General features: G+C 38.9%; 1 protein-coding gene across 2 annotated transcripts in view; it reads right to left on the bottom strand.

Moving 5' to 3' along the window:
* The window catches only part of GDPD4 (glycerophosphodiester phosphodiesterase domain containing 4), a 174,957-nt gene that overhangs the window by 8,835 nt on the left and 151,662 nt on the right, over positions 1–14,460 (bottom strand). The window contains exon 17 of one of the 2 annotated variants that reach the window (XM_059188232.1): positions 3,701–3,767. The exons of the other annotated variant lie outside the window; for it this stretch is intronic. Within the exon in view, the coding sequence (XP_059044215.1) occupies positions 3,715–3,767 (53 nt within the window). The 3' untranslated portion in view covers positions 3,701–3,714. The remainder of the gene's footprint in view (positions 1–3,700; positions 3,768–14,460) is intronic. 2 annotated transcript variants of the gene reach the window in all.

Below are 14,460 nucleotides of genomic sequence, written 5' to 3'. Positions count from 1 at the left end.
AAGCAGACCTGCTGCTGAGCAGGGAGCCCAACACAGGGTTTGATCCCAAGATGCTGAGATCATGACCTGAGCTGAAGGCTGATGTTTAATAGATTGAGCCACCCAACCTAGGTGTCCCTAGAGGCCACCTAGGGAAATGAAAATATGTAAAGGAGAAGGAGGAGGAGGAAGAGAAGTAGAAGAAGGAAGAGGAGGAGAAGAAGAAGGGATAAAGTAGTGCAAATCTTGCCACTGTAGAAATGATAGAAAGGGAAGAAAGAAGATTTAAGTTGACTGATTCTTCTCTTTCAGCTTATTTTCTGGGAGTGGTGATTCAAAGGATATCAATTAGTACAAATAAATGAAGTGACAGAGGTATATTATCCAAATAAGAATTTCTATAGGATAATTTTGGCTAGTTTTGCATTTCCCACAGATTCTATCAATGATCATAGAAAGCCACAAAGAAAGGAAAACCACCCAGAAATACCCCTGTAAACAAAGGAATAAGCAAGTTGAGCAAAGAGGTAGAAATAAATCCCAGGAAGTAGCAGAGATGGTGCTAGAGAGAGAGCTGTGAAGACAGTGAAAGATGCAGGGATGGCTTCTGAGGGGGTGGCATCTGGAAAATGCCAATAAAGGTATTTTAAATACCTTTACAATGCCAATAGAGGTATCATGTTGAACAGGAACATATGAGAGTAGGTCTGAATCTTGGCAATAAGATCACTGGCATTGAAAGTAAAGGAATTTCCAAGTTAGGGGAGTGGAAGGACATCTTGGAAGACAACACTTCTCATGAAAGAAGGAGTCACATTGGAAGGTGGTGACATTCAGTGGAGACAGCAGCCAGTTTCTGAAGAGAAGGAGGCACCTGACATTAAGAATGCTATTGCAACAAAACAGGTTAGACAGATCAGGGGATATTCTTCCCTGCCTTGTTGAAAATTAGTTGACCGTATGGTTGTAGGTCCATTTCTGGGTTTTCTATTGTGCTTCATTGGCCTCTGTGTCTATTTTTATGCCAGTACCATACTGTCTTGATGACTACAGCTTTGTAATATAACTTGAAGTCCAGAATTTTGATGCCCCTAGCTTTGGTTTTCTTTTTCAGGATTGCTTTGGCTATTTGATGTCTTTTGTGGTTCTATACAAATTTTATGATTGTTCTAGCTCTGTGAAAAATGCTGTTGATACTTTGATAGGGATCGCACTGAATGTGTAGATTGCTTTGGGTAGTAAAGACATTTTAACGATGATATTCCAATTCATAAGCATGAAATATTTTTCCATTTCTTTGGGTCCTCTTCAATTTCTTTCATAAGTGTTCTATAGTTTTCAGAGTACAGATCTTTTACCTCTTTGGTTAGGTTTTTCCTAGATATCTTATGGATTTTGGTGTAGTTATAAATGGGATCCATTCCTTGGTTTCTTCTGCTTCTTCTTCTTTATTAGTGTACAGAAATGCAACAGATTTCTGCACATTAATTTTACATCCTGTGACTTTACTGAATTTGTCTATCAGTTCTAGAAATTTTTTTGTGGAGTCTTTTGAGCTTTCTATACCCAGTATCAAGTCATCTGCAAATGGTGACAATTTGACTTCTTTCTTGCTGATTTGGATGCTTTTTTTTTTCTTTGATGACTTCTTTTGTTGTTTGATTGCTGGGGGCTAAAACTTCCTATACTATATTAAATAATATTGGTGGCATTGTCTTGTTCCTGACCATAAAGGAAAAGCTCTCAGTCAGTCTCTTCAACAAATGGTGTTGGGAAAACTGGACAGCAACATGCAGAAGAATGAAACCAGACCACCTTCTTACACCATACACAAAAATAAACTCAAAATGGATGAAAGACCTAAACGTGAGATAGGAATCCATCAAAATCCTAGAGAAGTACACAGGTGGCAACCTCTTTGACCTCAACTTAGCAACTTCTTACAAGATAGCTCTCTAGAGGCAAGGGAAACAAAAGCAAAAATGAACTACTGGGACTTCATCAAGAGAAAAAACTTCTGTAGAGCAAAGGAAACAATCACTAAAACTAAAAGGCAACTGACAGAATTGAAGAAGATACTTGCAAATGATGTATCTGATAAAGGGTTGGTATCCAAAATCTATAGAGAACTTATAAAACTCAACACTCAAAAAATAAATAATCCAGTAAAGAAATGGGCGCAAGACATGAAAACAGACATTTCTCCAAAGAAGACATCCAGATCGCTAACAGATACATGAAAAGATGCTCAACATTACTCATCATCAGGGAAATACAAATCAAGCCCACAAGGAGATACCACCTCACATCAGTCAGAATGGCTAAACAATAGATGTTGGCGAGGAAGTGGAGAAAGCAGAACCCTCTCATACTGTTGGTGGGAATGCAAACTGAAGCAGGCATTCTGGAGAAGAATATGGAGGTTCTGCAAAAAGTTAAAAATAGTGCTACCCTATGACCCAGCAATTGCACTACTTGGTATTTATCCAGAGGATACAAAAATAGTGATTTGAAAGGACACATGCACTCCAATGTTTAGAGCAGCATTATCAACAGTAGTCAAACTGAGAAAGCCCAAATGTTGATTGATTAATGAATGGATAAAGATGTGCCATCTCTGTGTGTCTATACACACACACCACACACACACACACACAAACATGCATGCGTGCAATGGAATATTACTCAGCCATCAAAAAGAAGGCAATTGTGCCATTTGCAATGATGTGAATGGAGCTAGACTGCATTATGCTAAGTGAAATAAGTCAGTCAGGGAAAGATAAATACCATAAGATTTCATTCACATGTGGAATTTAAGAAACAAAACAGATGAACATAAGAGAAGGAAAAAAAAGGGAAGCAAACCATAAGAGACTCTTAACTATAGAGAACAGGTTGATGGAGGGAAGAGGTGGGGGAGGAAACAACAGATGTTGATGGAGGGAAGGAGTGGGGGAGGGATTAAATGGGTGATGGGTATTAAGGAGGGAACTTGTCATGAGCACTGGACGTTATATGTAAGTGATGAATCACTAAATTCCGCTCCTGAAACAAATATTACACTATATATTAACTAACTAGAATTTTAATAAAAAATTGAAACAAAAAAAAGGTTGGGAAGTCTGTTCCCCAAAAGGTAACTGTACATTAAAGAAGTTGCCTTTAATTTGAAAAAGAAGAGAAGGAGACCTTGAAATAAGTGTGAAGTACCCAAGATTCTCCTCTTTGAAAATTAGAATTGCCTTGCTAATTATTCCATCAAATTTAATATGTTCTATTATGAACAAGAAAAATCACTGAACTATTTTTATAAGGGCACTGTGGAAATCAGCAGAAACTAAGAATCACAACTTCAGATCAAGAAATGCATACCAAAAAAATCATGCCATGGAGCAAATAAAAGCAGTAAGATACTCCAATAAGAAATAATTTTAAAAATTTTAAGCAAGCAACTATATACTTGAAATCATACCATGAATAAAAATTTAAAAACTCAGGGAATATATATGAAATCAATTGAAAGATATGAAAGTGACAGGACTGAATGAAAATGAAGAAAAATACAAAAATTACTTGTAAGACATATACAAAGGAGGAAAGTTGAGTAAGTGGCACAGAGGATAGAAATGTGCACATTCAAGGGGCACCTGGGTGTCTCAGTTGGTTAAACATCTGCCTTTATCTCAGGTCATGATCCCAGAGTCCTGGAATGGAGACTTACATCAGGCTCCCTGCTCAGTTGGGGAGTCTGCTTCTTCCTCTCCTGCTCTCCTGCTTGTGCGCGCGCTCTGTCAAATAAATAAATAAATCTTTAAAAAAATGTCCACATTCAAGAAAATGAATCAACTGGAGAAAGTAATAAAAAAGGATTAAAGAGATCTTGCAATGAACACTCCAAAAAGGAACATTTAAAAAGATCCATTTACAATAGCACCAAAAAGAATACTTAGAAATAAATTTAATCGAAGAGGTAAAATATTTGACACTGAAAACCATAAAAAAAAGATTACTAAAAGGAATTAAAGAGGGGGTACATGGGTGGTACATTCACTTGAGTGTCTGACTCTTGGTTTCAGCTCAGGTCTTGATCTCAGGGTTGTGAGATCAGGTCCTATATGGCGCTTCATGCTCAGTGTAGAGTCTGCTTGAGACTCTCTCTCTCCATCTCCTTCTGCCCCTCCCCCTGCTCTTTCTCTAAAATAAATAAATAATTAAAAAAAGAAATTAAAGAAGACATAAATCAATGGAAAGATATCCCATGTTTCTTGATTGGAAGACAATGTTGTTAAGATGATAGTATTATTCAAAGTACTCTACAGATTCAATGCAATCCCTGTCAAGATCACAAAAACAGACACATAGATCAGTGGAACTGAATAGAGAATCCAGAAATGGACCCTCAACTCTATGGTCAATGATTCTTCAACAAAGCAGGAAAAAAGGACACTCTATTTAACAAATAGTGCTGGGAAAACTGGACAGCAACATGCAAACAATAAAACTGGACCACTTTCTTATATCATACACAAATAAAACTCAAAATAGATGAAAGACCTAATGTTATAAAGGAATCCATCAAAATCCTAAAGGAAAACACAGGCAACAATCTCTTTGACCCTGGCTGCTGCTTCCCGGCAGCACATGGGAGAAGAATGAGGCACAAACAAGTCAACTGGAAGAGAAAGGGAGCAGGGGTCAACAACTGAGAAGACTGTCACCCCGAACAACTCCTCAGTCTCATATTTATTGGAAAGTAGCAAAGAACAAAGTAACAAAGAAGCCAGAGTAGGTCATACATTGACCATGAGTCTTGTAGATAAGTAAGAAGTAAGACAAAATATGTCTGGTCATGTAGTACATGACCTATAGTGAGCAAGCTCAAACTAAAGCAGGTGCTCTCCAGGGAAGGGGAGATCAAAGGAAAAATGAAGCAGGCAGCATTCCAGCCTGAAGGAGCCAGGCATCCCAGCTGCTCAGCTTCGAGACCATATATTGTCCTCTCCCCCAGAGACCTGTTGCCAGTACATGTTTTTCTTAAGGCTATATCTGAGCATGTTTGGTAACCAGTATAATTTCTCATGGGTTATATTTTAAGCAGTAGATTGTTCTGAGGGACGGTTACACCCGGCCCTAGCAACTTCTTACTAGATATGTCTCTGGAGGCAAAGGAAACAAAAGCAAAAATGAACTATTGGGACTTCATCAGGATAAAAAGCTTTTGCACAGTTAAGGAAACAAAAATGATTCCAATCAGGCATTCCTGAAGATGGCGGAGGAGTAGGAGACCTAAATATCATCAGGCCCCAGGAGTTCAGCTAGATAGGTGTCAAACCATTCTGAACATCTACAAACTCAACAGGAGATAGAAGAGAAGAGCTGCAATTCTAGGAACAGAAAAGACACCACTTTCTGGAAGGTAGGACATGCGGAGAAGTGAATCCAAGACAATGAGAAGACAGACCGCAGGGGGAGGGGCCAGCTCCCAGCAAGTGAGAGAGCAGCAGAGGATAAAATCTGAACTTTTAGAAGTCCGCTCCACTGAGAGATGTCACTCTAGAGGCTAAGTCGGGGGTGGAGCCCTCATGGGGAGAGTGTGCTCTCCAGTCCCTTGGGGTCATAGAAAGATCAGGGGTATCTGAGTGTGGCAGAGCTGCCAGGTACTGGAGTGTGGAAGCCTGCTGCAGAGACAGAGCTAAGGAGTGGGCTCTCAGCTTGGGGTTACCTTAAACCAGTTGGGCTACCATTCTTTGAGCAGTGATCCCACAAGTGGGAGACCCATGGAGCTCCATCTTCCTCCACTGAAGAGTAGAGCAGCAGGAATCTGCTAGGTTTGGAGACTCCAAACAGGGCCGTGCACCAGAGATAGAAATGCTCAGTGACAGGCTGGTGAGCACGGAGTGCAGCCAGAGACCACGGAGACAGTAGTGATTGACCGCTTTTCTCCAAGGGCGCGCTGAGGAGTGGGGCCCTGAGCTCTCGGCTCCTACTGGCTGGAGATTGAGAGGCCATCATTTTCATTCCCGTCCTCCAAAGCTGTAGGAAAAGCATTCAGGGAACAAAAGTTCTCAAGAGCAAACCCAAGCAGAATACTTAGCCTGGCCCCTGGCAAGGGCAGTTCAATTCTGCCTCAGGCAAAGACATTTGAGAATCACTGCAACAGACCCCTCCCCCAGAAGATCAGCAAGACCATCCAGCCAAGACCAAGTTCACTAATCAATGAGAACTGAGGAACTCCAGAGCTAGGGAAAAGCAACAATAGAATTCATGGATTTTTTGTCCATGATTCTTTAGTCTTTCAAAGTTAAATTATTTTTTTCTTGTTTTAAAATTGTTTTTAAAAACTTTCCACTTTCCTTTTATAACTTTTTAAACTATTTTATCTTTCAATACCTTAAAAAATATTTTAAAATTTTCATTATCATAGTCCTATTTTATCCCTTCATTGTATTTAGTCTTATTGTATATATATATATATAGATAGATTTTTTTCTTCTTTAAAATTTTGGGATATAATCCTTCTAATAGATCAAAATATATCCTAAATATAGTACATGGCTTTGTTCTAGTCTCCAGCCTGATCATATTCTTTTCTTTTCTTCTTTCAACTAACTTCTTATCAATTCCTTTTTAAGAATCTTTTCTAATTTCATCTTTAGAGTCATATTCCATCCCTTCATCATGTTTACCCATATATATATTTTTTCTTTCTTTAAAATCTTGGAAAATAGTTTCTTCTAACAGACCAAAATACACATGTGGCTCTATTCTATTCACCAGTCTCTCTCTCTCTCTCTCTCATATATATACATTTCTTTTCTTTTCTTTTCTTTTTCTCCTCCTTTCTTCTTCCCCTGGTTTTGGTCTCTTGTGATTTGGTTAGTGTATATATTTCTGTTGCTACCCTTTTAGTATTCTGTTGTTTTATTCATCTATTCTTATCTGGGTAAAATGACAAGGCAGAATCACCACACACACACACACACACACACACAAACCCCCAAGAGGCAGTACCAATGGCTAGGGACCCAATCAATATGGACATTTGTAATATGTCAGAACTAGAGTTCAGAATGATGACTATCAAGGTGCTAGCTGGGCTCAAAAAAAGCATGGAAGATATTAGAGAATCCCTTTCTGGAGAAATAAAAGAACTAAAGTCTAACCAAGTTGAAATTTAAAAAGCTACAAAGTTGGGTATTCATCCTTTCTGATGGAGGCATAATACTCCCTAGTGTATCTGGACCACATCTTCTTTATCCATTCGTCTGTTGAAGGGCATCTTGGTTCTTTCCACAGTTTGGCAACCGTGGCCATTGCTGCTATAAACATTGGGGTACAGACGGCCCTTCTTTTCACTACATCTTTATCTTTGGGGTAAATACCCAGTAGTGAAATTGCAGGATCATAGGGAAGTTCTATTTTTAATTTCTTGAGAAATCTCCACACTGTTCTCCAAAGTGGCTGCACCAACTTGCATTTCCCCCAACAGTATAAGAATGTTCCCCTTTCTCCACATCCCCTCCAAAACATGTTGTTTCCTGTCTTGCTAATTTTGACCATTCTAACTGGTGTAAGGTGATATCTCAATGTGGTTTTAATTTGAATCTCCCTGATGGCTAGTGATGATGAACATTTTTTTCATGTGTCTGATAGCTATGTGTATGTCTTCATTGGAGAAGTGTCTGTTCATATCTTCTGCCCATTTTTTTTTTATATGATTGTCTGTTTTGTGTGTGTTGAGTTAGAGGAGTTCTTTATAGATCCTGGATATCAACCTTTTGTCTGTACTGTCATTTGCAAATATCTTCTCCCAATAAATAAAAAATAAATTTAAAAAAGCTATTAACTATAGAACTAAAATCTAACCAAGTTAATTTTTTTTTTAAATGGAGGGTCTAACTGCTAGGATAAATGAGGCAGAAGAGAGCATTTGTGATATAGAAGACCAAATGATGGAGGCAGGGCAGGAGGTTGTGGTGGGTATGGAGGGAAAAAATTAAACAAGATGAGATCAGAGGAAGAGAAACCATAAGAGACTCTTAATCTCATGAAACACACTGAGAGTTGCTGGGGGTTGGGGGAGTAGGGATAGGGTGCCTGGGTTATGGATATTGGGGAGGGTATGTGCTATGGTGAGTGCTATGAAATATGTAAGCCTGATGATTCGTAGACCTGTACCTCTGGGGCAAATAATATATTAAATGTTAACAAAAGATTCAAAAGGCACTTTTTATATCTTAAAATCCATATGAATCTCAAGGGACCCTGGAAATTCAGAGCAATCTTGAAAAAGAATCATAAAGTTGAAGGACTCACATAACTTCTGATTTTGAAACTTATTATAAGGCTACAGAATCAAACAGTGTAGTACTAGCATAAAGACAAATCTATAGACCAATGGAATAGGATAGAAAACCCACTAATAAATGAGTTTATATATGGCTAATTTTCAGCCAAGGATGATAAGACCATTCAATGAGAAAAGGACAATCTCTTCAAAAAATGGTGCTAGGAAAACTGGATATCCCTGTACAAAAGAATGGACACTTTCTTCCATGTACAAAAGTTGGACACTTACCTTGAACCATATATAAAAATGAACTTGAAATAGATAAAAAATCTAAAGGTATAAAATAGAACTATAAAACTCTTTGAGGGAACCGTGGAGTAAATCTTCATGACACTGGGTTTGGCAATGTTTTCTTGGATATAACACCAAAGACAGAGGAAACAAGAGAAAAAATAGACAAACTGGACTTCATGAAAATTAAAAACTTTTGTGCATCAAATGACACTAATCAAGAAGACAAAAGGCAAACCACAGAATGGGAGAAAGTATTTTTAAATCATATATATAATAAGAGATTGATATTTGAGAACACATAAAGAACTCCTAAAACTGAACAACAACAAAATGAACAACCAGATTTTAAAACAGCCTAAGGCCAATCATTAAAGAGGGCACATGATAGGATGAGCCCTGGGTGATACACTTAACTAATGAATCACTGAACATTGTATCAGAAACTAATGATGTACTATACCTTGGCTAATTAAATTTAAATTTAAAAATAGCAAAAAATAGGGGAGGAGTCAAGATGGTGGAGAAGTAGCAGGCTGAGACTACTTCAGCTAGCAGGAGATCAGCTAGATAGCTTATCTAAAGATTGCAAACACCTGCAAATCCATCGGCAGATCGAAGAGAAAAAGAACAGCAATTCTGGAAACCGAAAAAAAAACCACTTTCTGAAAGGTAGGAATGGCGGAGACGTGAATCCAAAGCGACGGGAAGATAGACCCCGGGGGGAGGGGCCGGCTCCCGGCAAGCGGCGGAGCAACCGCGCACAAAATCAGGACTTTTAAAAGTCTGTTCTGCTGAGGGACATCGCTCCAGAGGCTAAACTGCGGCGAAGCCCACGCGGGGTCAGCGTGGCCTCAGGTCCCGCAGGGTCACAGAAGGATCAGGGGTGTCCGAGTGTCGCAGACCTTGCGGGTATTGGAATGGGAAAGCCGGCTACAGAGACAGAGCCGACAGTGAGCTCACAGCTCAGTGTTACCTTGAACCGGTCACAGGCTCGGTGAGCTCAGAGCACGGCCGGAGGTCAGGCAGACGGGAGTAACTGGGCGCTGTTCTCTGAGGGCGCACTGAGAAGTGGGGCCCTGGGCTCTTGGCTCCTCCGGCAGGAGACCAGGAGGCCACCATTTTTATTCCCGTCCTCCGGAACTCTACAGAAAGCGCTCAGGGAACCAAAGCTACTGAAAGCAAACCCAAGCGGATTACTCAGCCCAGCCTCTGGTAAGGGCGGTACAATTCCGCTTGCGGCAAAGACACTTGAGAATCAGTACACCAGGCCCCTCCCCCAGAAGATCAACAAGAAATCCAGCAAAGACCAAGTTCACCTACCAAGGAGTGCGGCTTCAATACTAAGGAGAGCAGCAGAATTCCAGAGGAGGAGAAAGCAAAGCACGGAACTAATGGCTTTCTCCCTGTGATTTTTTTTTAGTCCTGCAGTTAATTTAATTTTTTTCTTTTTCATTTTTTTTTTCTCGCCTTCTGGTTAAATTTTTTTTAACTTTTACCCTTTTCTTTTTTAACTAGTTTATCTAATATATATATTTTTTCTTTTTTATATTTTTCTTTATTTGTTTTCTTTTTTTAAAAAAATTCTTTTCTTTTCTTTCTTTTTGTTTTCTTTCTTCCTTTTTGAACCTCTTTTTATCCCCTTTCTCCCCCCTCACGATTTGGGATCTCTTCTGATTTGGTTAAAGCATATTTTTCTGGGGTTGTTGCCACCCTTTTAGTATTTTACTTGCTCCTTCATATACTCTTATCTGGACAAAATGACAACAAAAAAATTCACCAGAAAAAAAAGAACAAGAGGCAGTACCAAATGCTAGGGACCTAATCAATACAGACATTGGTAATATGTCAGATCTGGAGTTCAGAATGACAATTCTCAAGGTTCTAGCCGGGCTCGAAAAAGGTATGGAAGATATTAGAGAAACCCTCTCGGGAGATATCAAAGCCCTTTCTGGAGAAATAAAAGAACTAAAATCTAACCAAGTTGAAATAAAAAAAGCTATTAATGAGGTGCAATCAAAAATGGAGGCTCTCACTGCCAGGATAAATGAGGCAGAAGAAAGAATTAGTGATATAGAAGACCAAATGACAGAGAATAAAGAAGCTGAGCAAAAGAGGGACAAACAGCTACTGGACCACGAGGGGAGAATTCGAGAGATAAGTGACACCATAAGACGAAACAACATTAGAATAATTGGGATTCCAGAAGAAGAAGAAAGAGAGAGGGGAGCAGAAGGTATACTGGAGAGAATTATTGGGGAGAATTTCCCCAATATGGCAAAGGGAACGAGCATCAAAATTCAGGAGGTTCAGAGAATGCCCCTCAAAATCAGTAAGAATAGGCCCACACCCCATCACCTAATAGTAAAATTTACAAGTCTCAGTGACAAAGAGAAAATCCTGAAAGCAGCCCGGGAAAAGAAGTCTGTAACACACAATGGTAAAAATATTAGATTGGCAGCTGACTTATCCACAGAGACCTGGCAGGCCAGAAAGAGCTGGCATGATATTTTCAGAGCACTAAACGAGAAAAACATGCAGCCAAGAATACTATATCTAGCTAGGCTATCATTGAAAATAGAAGGAGAGATTAAAAGCTTCCAGGACAAACAAAAACTGAAAGAATTTGCAAACACCAAACCAGCTCTACAGGAAATATTGAAAGGGGTCCTCTAAGCAAAGAGAGAGCCTACAAGTGGTAGATCAGAAAGGAACAGAGACCATATACAGTAACAGTCACCTTACAGGCAATACAATGGCATTAAATTCATATCTCGCAATAGTTACCCTAAATGTTAATGGGCTAAATGCCCCAATCAAAAGACACAGGGTATCAGAATGGATAAAAAACAAAACCCAGGGCGCCTGGGTGGCTCAGTGGGTTAAGCCGCTGCCTTCGGCTCAGGTCATGATCTCAGGGTCCTGGGATCGAGTCCCACATGGGGCTCTCTGCTCAGCAGGGAGCCTGCTTCCCTCTATCTCTCTGCCTGCCTCTCCGTCTACTTGTGATTTCTCTCTGTCAAATAAATAAATAAAATCTTAAAAAAAAAAAAAAAACCATCTATGTTGCCTCCAAGAAACTCATTTTAAGCCCGAAGACACCTCCAGATTTAAAGTGAGGGGGTGGAAAAGAATTTACCATGCTAATGGACATCAGAAGAAAGCAGGAGTGGCCATCCTTATAGCAGATCAATTAGATTTTAAGCAAAAGAGTATAATAAGAGATGAGGAAGGACACTATATCATACTCAAAGGGTCTGTCCAACAAGAAGATCTAACAATTTTAAATATCTATGCCCCCAACATGGGAGCAGCCAACTATATAAACCAATTAATAACAAAATCAAAAAAACATATCAACAATAATACATTAATAGTAGGGGACTTTAACATTTCCTTCACTGAAATGGACAGATCATCCAAGCAAAAGATCAGCAAGGAAATAAAGGCTTTAAACGACACACTGGACCAGAAGGACATCACAGATATATTCAGAACATTTCATCCTAACGCAACAGAATACACATTCTTCTCTAGTGCACATGGAACATTCTCCAGAATAGATCACATCCCAAATCAGGACTCAACCGGTATCAAAAGATTGGGATCATGCCATGCATATTTTCAGACCACAATGCTCTAAAGCTAGAACTCAACCACAAAAGGAAGTTTGGAAAGAACCCAAATACACGGAGACTAAACAGCATCCTTCTAAAGAATGAATGGGTCAGCCAGGAAATTAAAGAAGAATTGAAAAAAATCATGGAAACAAATGATAATGAAAATACAACGGTTCAAAATCTGTGGGACACAACAAAGGCAGTCCTGAGAGGAAAATATATAGCAATACAAGCCTTTCTCAAGAAACAAGAAAGGTCTCAGGTACACAACCTAACCCTACACCTAAAGGAGCTGGAGAAAGAACAAGAAAGAAACCCTAAGCCCAGCAGGAGAAGAGAAATCATAAAGATCAGAGCAGAAATCAATGAAATAGAAACCAAAAAAACAATAGAACAAATCAACGAAACTAGGAGCTGGTTCTTTGAAAGAATTAATAAAATTGATAAATCCCTGGCCCGACTTATCAAAAAGAAAAGAGAAAGGACCCAAATAAATAAAATCATGAATGAAAGAGGAGAGATCACAACTAACACCAAAGAAATACAAACAATTATAAGAACATACTATGAGCAACTCTACGCCAACAAATTTGACAATCTGGAAGAAATGAATGCATTCCTAGAAACATATAAAGTACCACAACTGAACCAGGAAAAAATTGAAAGCCTGAACAGACACATAACCAGTAAGGAGATTGAAACAGTCATTAAAAATCTCCAAACAAACAAAAGCCCAGGGCCAGACGGCTTCCCAGGGGAATTCTACCAAACATTTGAAGAAGAACTAATTCCTATTCTCCTGAAACTGTTTCAAAAAATAGAAATGGAAGGAAAACTTCCAAACTCATTTTATGAGGCCAGCATCACCTTGATCCCAAAACCAGACAAGGATCCCATCAAAAAGAGAGCTATAGACCAATATCCTTGATGAACACAGATGCGAAAATTCTCACCAAAATACTAGCCAATAGGATTCAACAGTACATTAAAAGGATTATTCAACACAAAAAAGTGGGATTTATTCCAGGGCTGCAAGGTTGGTTCAACATCCAAAAATCAATCAATGTGATACAACACATTAATAAAAGAAAGAACAAGAACCATATGATACTCTCAATAGATACTGAAAAAGCATTTGACAAAGTACAGCATCCCTTCCTGATCAAAACTCTTCAAAGTGTAGGGATAGAGGGCACATACCTCAATATCATCAAAGCCATCTATGAAAAACCCACCGCAAATATCATTCTCAATAAAGAAAAACTGAAAGCTTTTCCGCTAAGGTCAGGAACACAGCAGGGATGTCCATGATCACCACTGCTATTCAACATTGTACTAGAGATCCTCGCCTTAGCAATCAGACAACAAAAGGAAATTAAAGGCATCCAAATTGGCAAAGAAGAAGTCAAATTATCACTGTTCGTAGATGATATGATACTATATGTGGAAAACCCAAAGACTCCACTCCAAAACTGCTAGAACTTGTACAGGAATTCAGTAAAGTGGCAGGATATAAAATCAATGCACAGAAATCAGTTGCATTTCTCTACACCAACAACAAAACAGAAGAAAGAGAAATTAAGGAGTCAATCCCATTTACAATTGCACCCCAAACCATAAGATACCTAGGAATAAACCTAACCAAAGAGGCACAGAATCTATATTCAGAAAACTATAAAGTACTCATGAAAGAAATTGAGGAAGACACAAAGAAATGGAAAAATGTTCCATGCTCCTGGATTGGAAGAAGAAATATTGTGAAAATGTCTATGTTACCTAAAGCAATCTACACATTTAATGCAATTCCTATCAAAGTACCATCCATCTTTTTCAAAGAAATGGAACAAATAATTCTAAAATTTATATGGAACCAGAAAAGACCTTGAATAGCCAAAGGGATATTGAAAAAGAAAGCGAAAGTTGGTGGCATCACAATTCCAGACTTCAAGCTCTATTACAAAGCTGTCATCATCAAGACAGCATGGTACTGGCACAAAAACAGACACATAGATCAATGGAACAGAATAGAGAGCCCAGAAATAGACCCTCAACTCTATGGTCAACTAATCTTCGACAAAGCAGGAAAGAATGTCCAATGGAAAAAAGACAGCCTCTTCAATAAATGGTGCTGGGAAAATTGGACAGCCACATGCAGAAAAATGAAATTGGACCATTTCCTTACACCACACACGAAAATAGACTGAAAATGGATGAAGGACCTCAATGTGCGAAAGGAATCCTTCAAAATCCTTGAGGAGAACACAGGCGGCAACCTCTTCG

This window comes from Mustela lutreola, chromosome 1 (genome assembly GCF_030435805.1).
Source record: "Mustela lutreola isolate mMusLut2 chromosome 1, mMusLut2.pri, whole genome shotgun sequence".
NCBI lineage: Eukaryota > Metazoa > Chordata > Mammalia > Carnivora > Mustelidae > Mustela > Mustela lutreola.
Note: the sequence above shows the minus strand (reverse complement) of the source record. Positions and strands in the feature narration are given on the sequence as shown.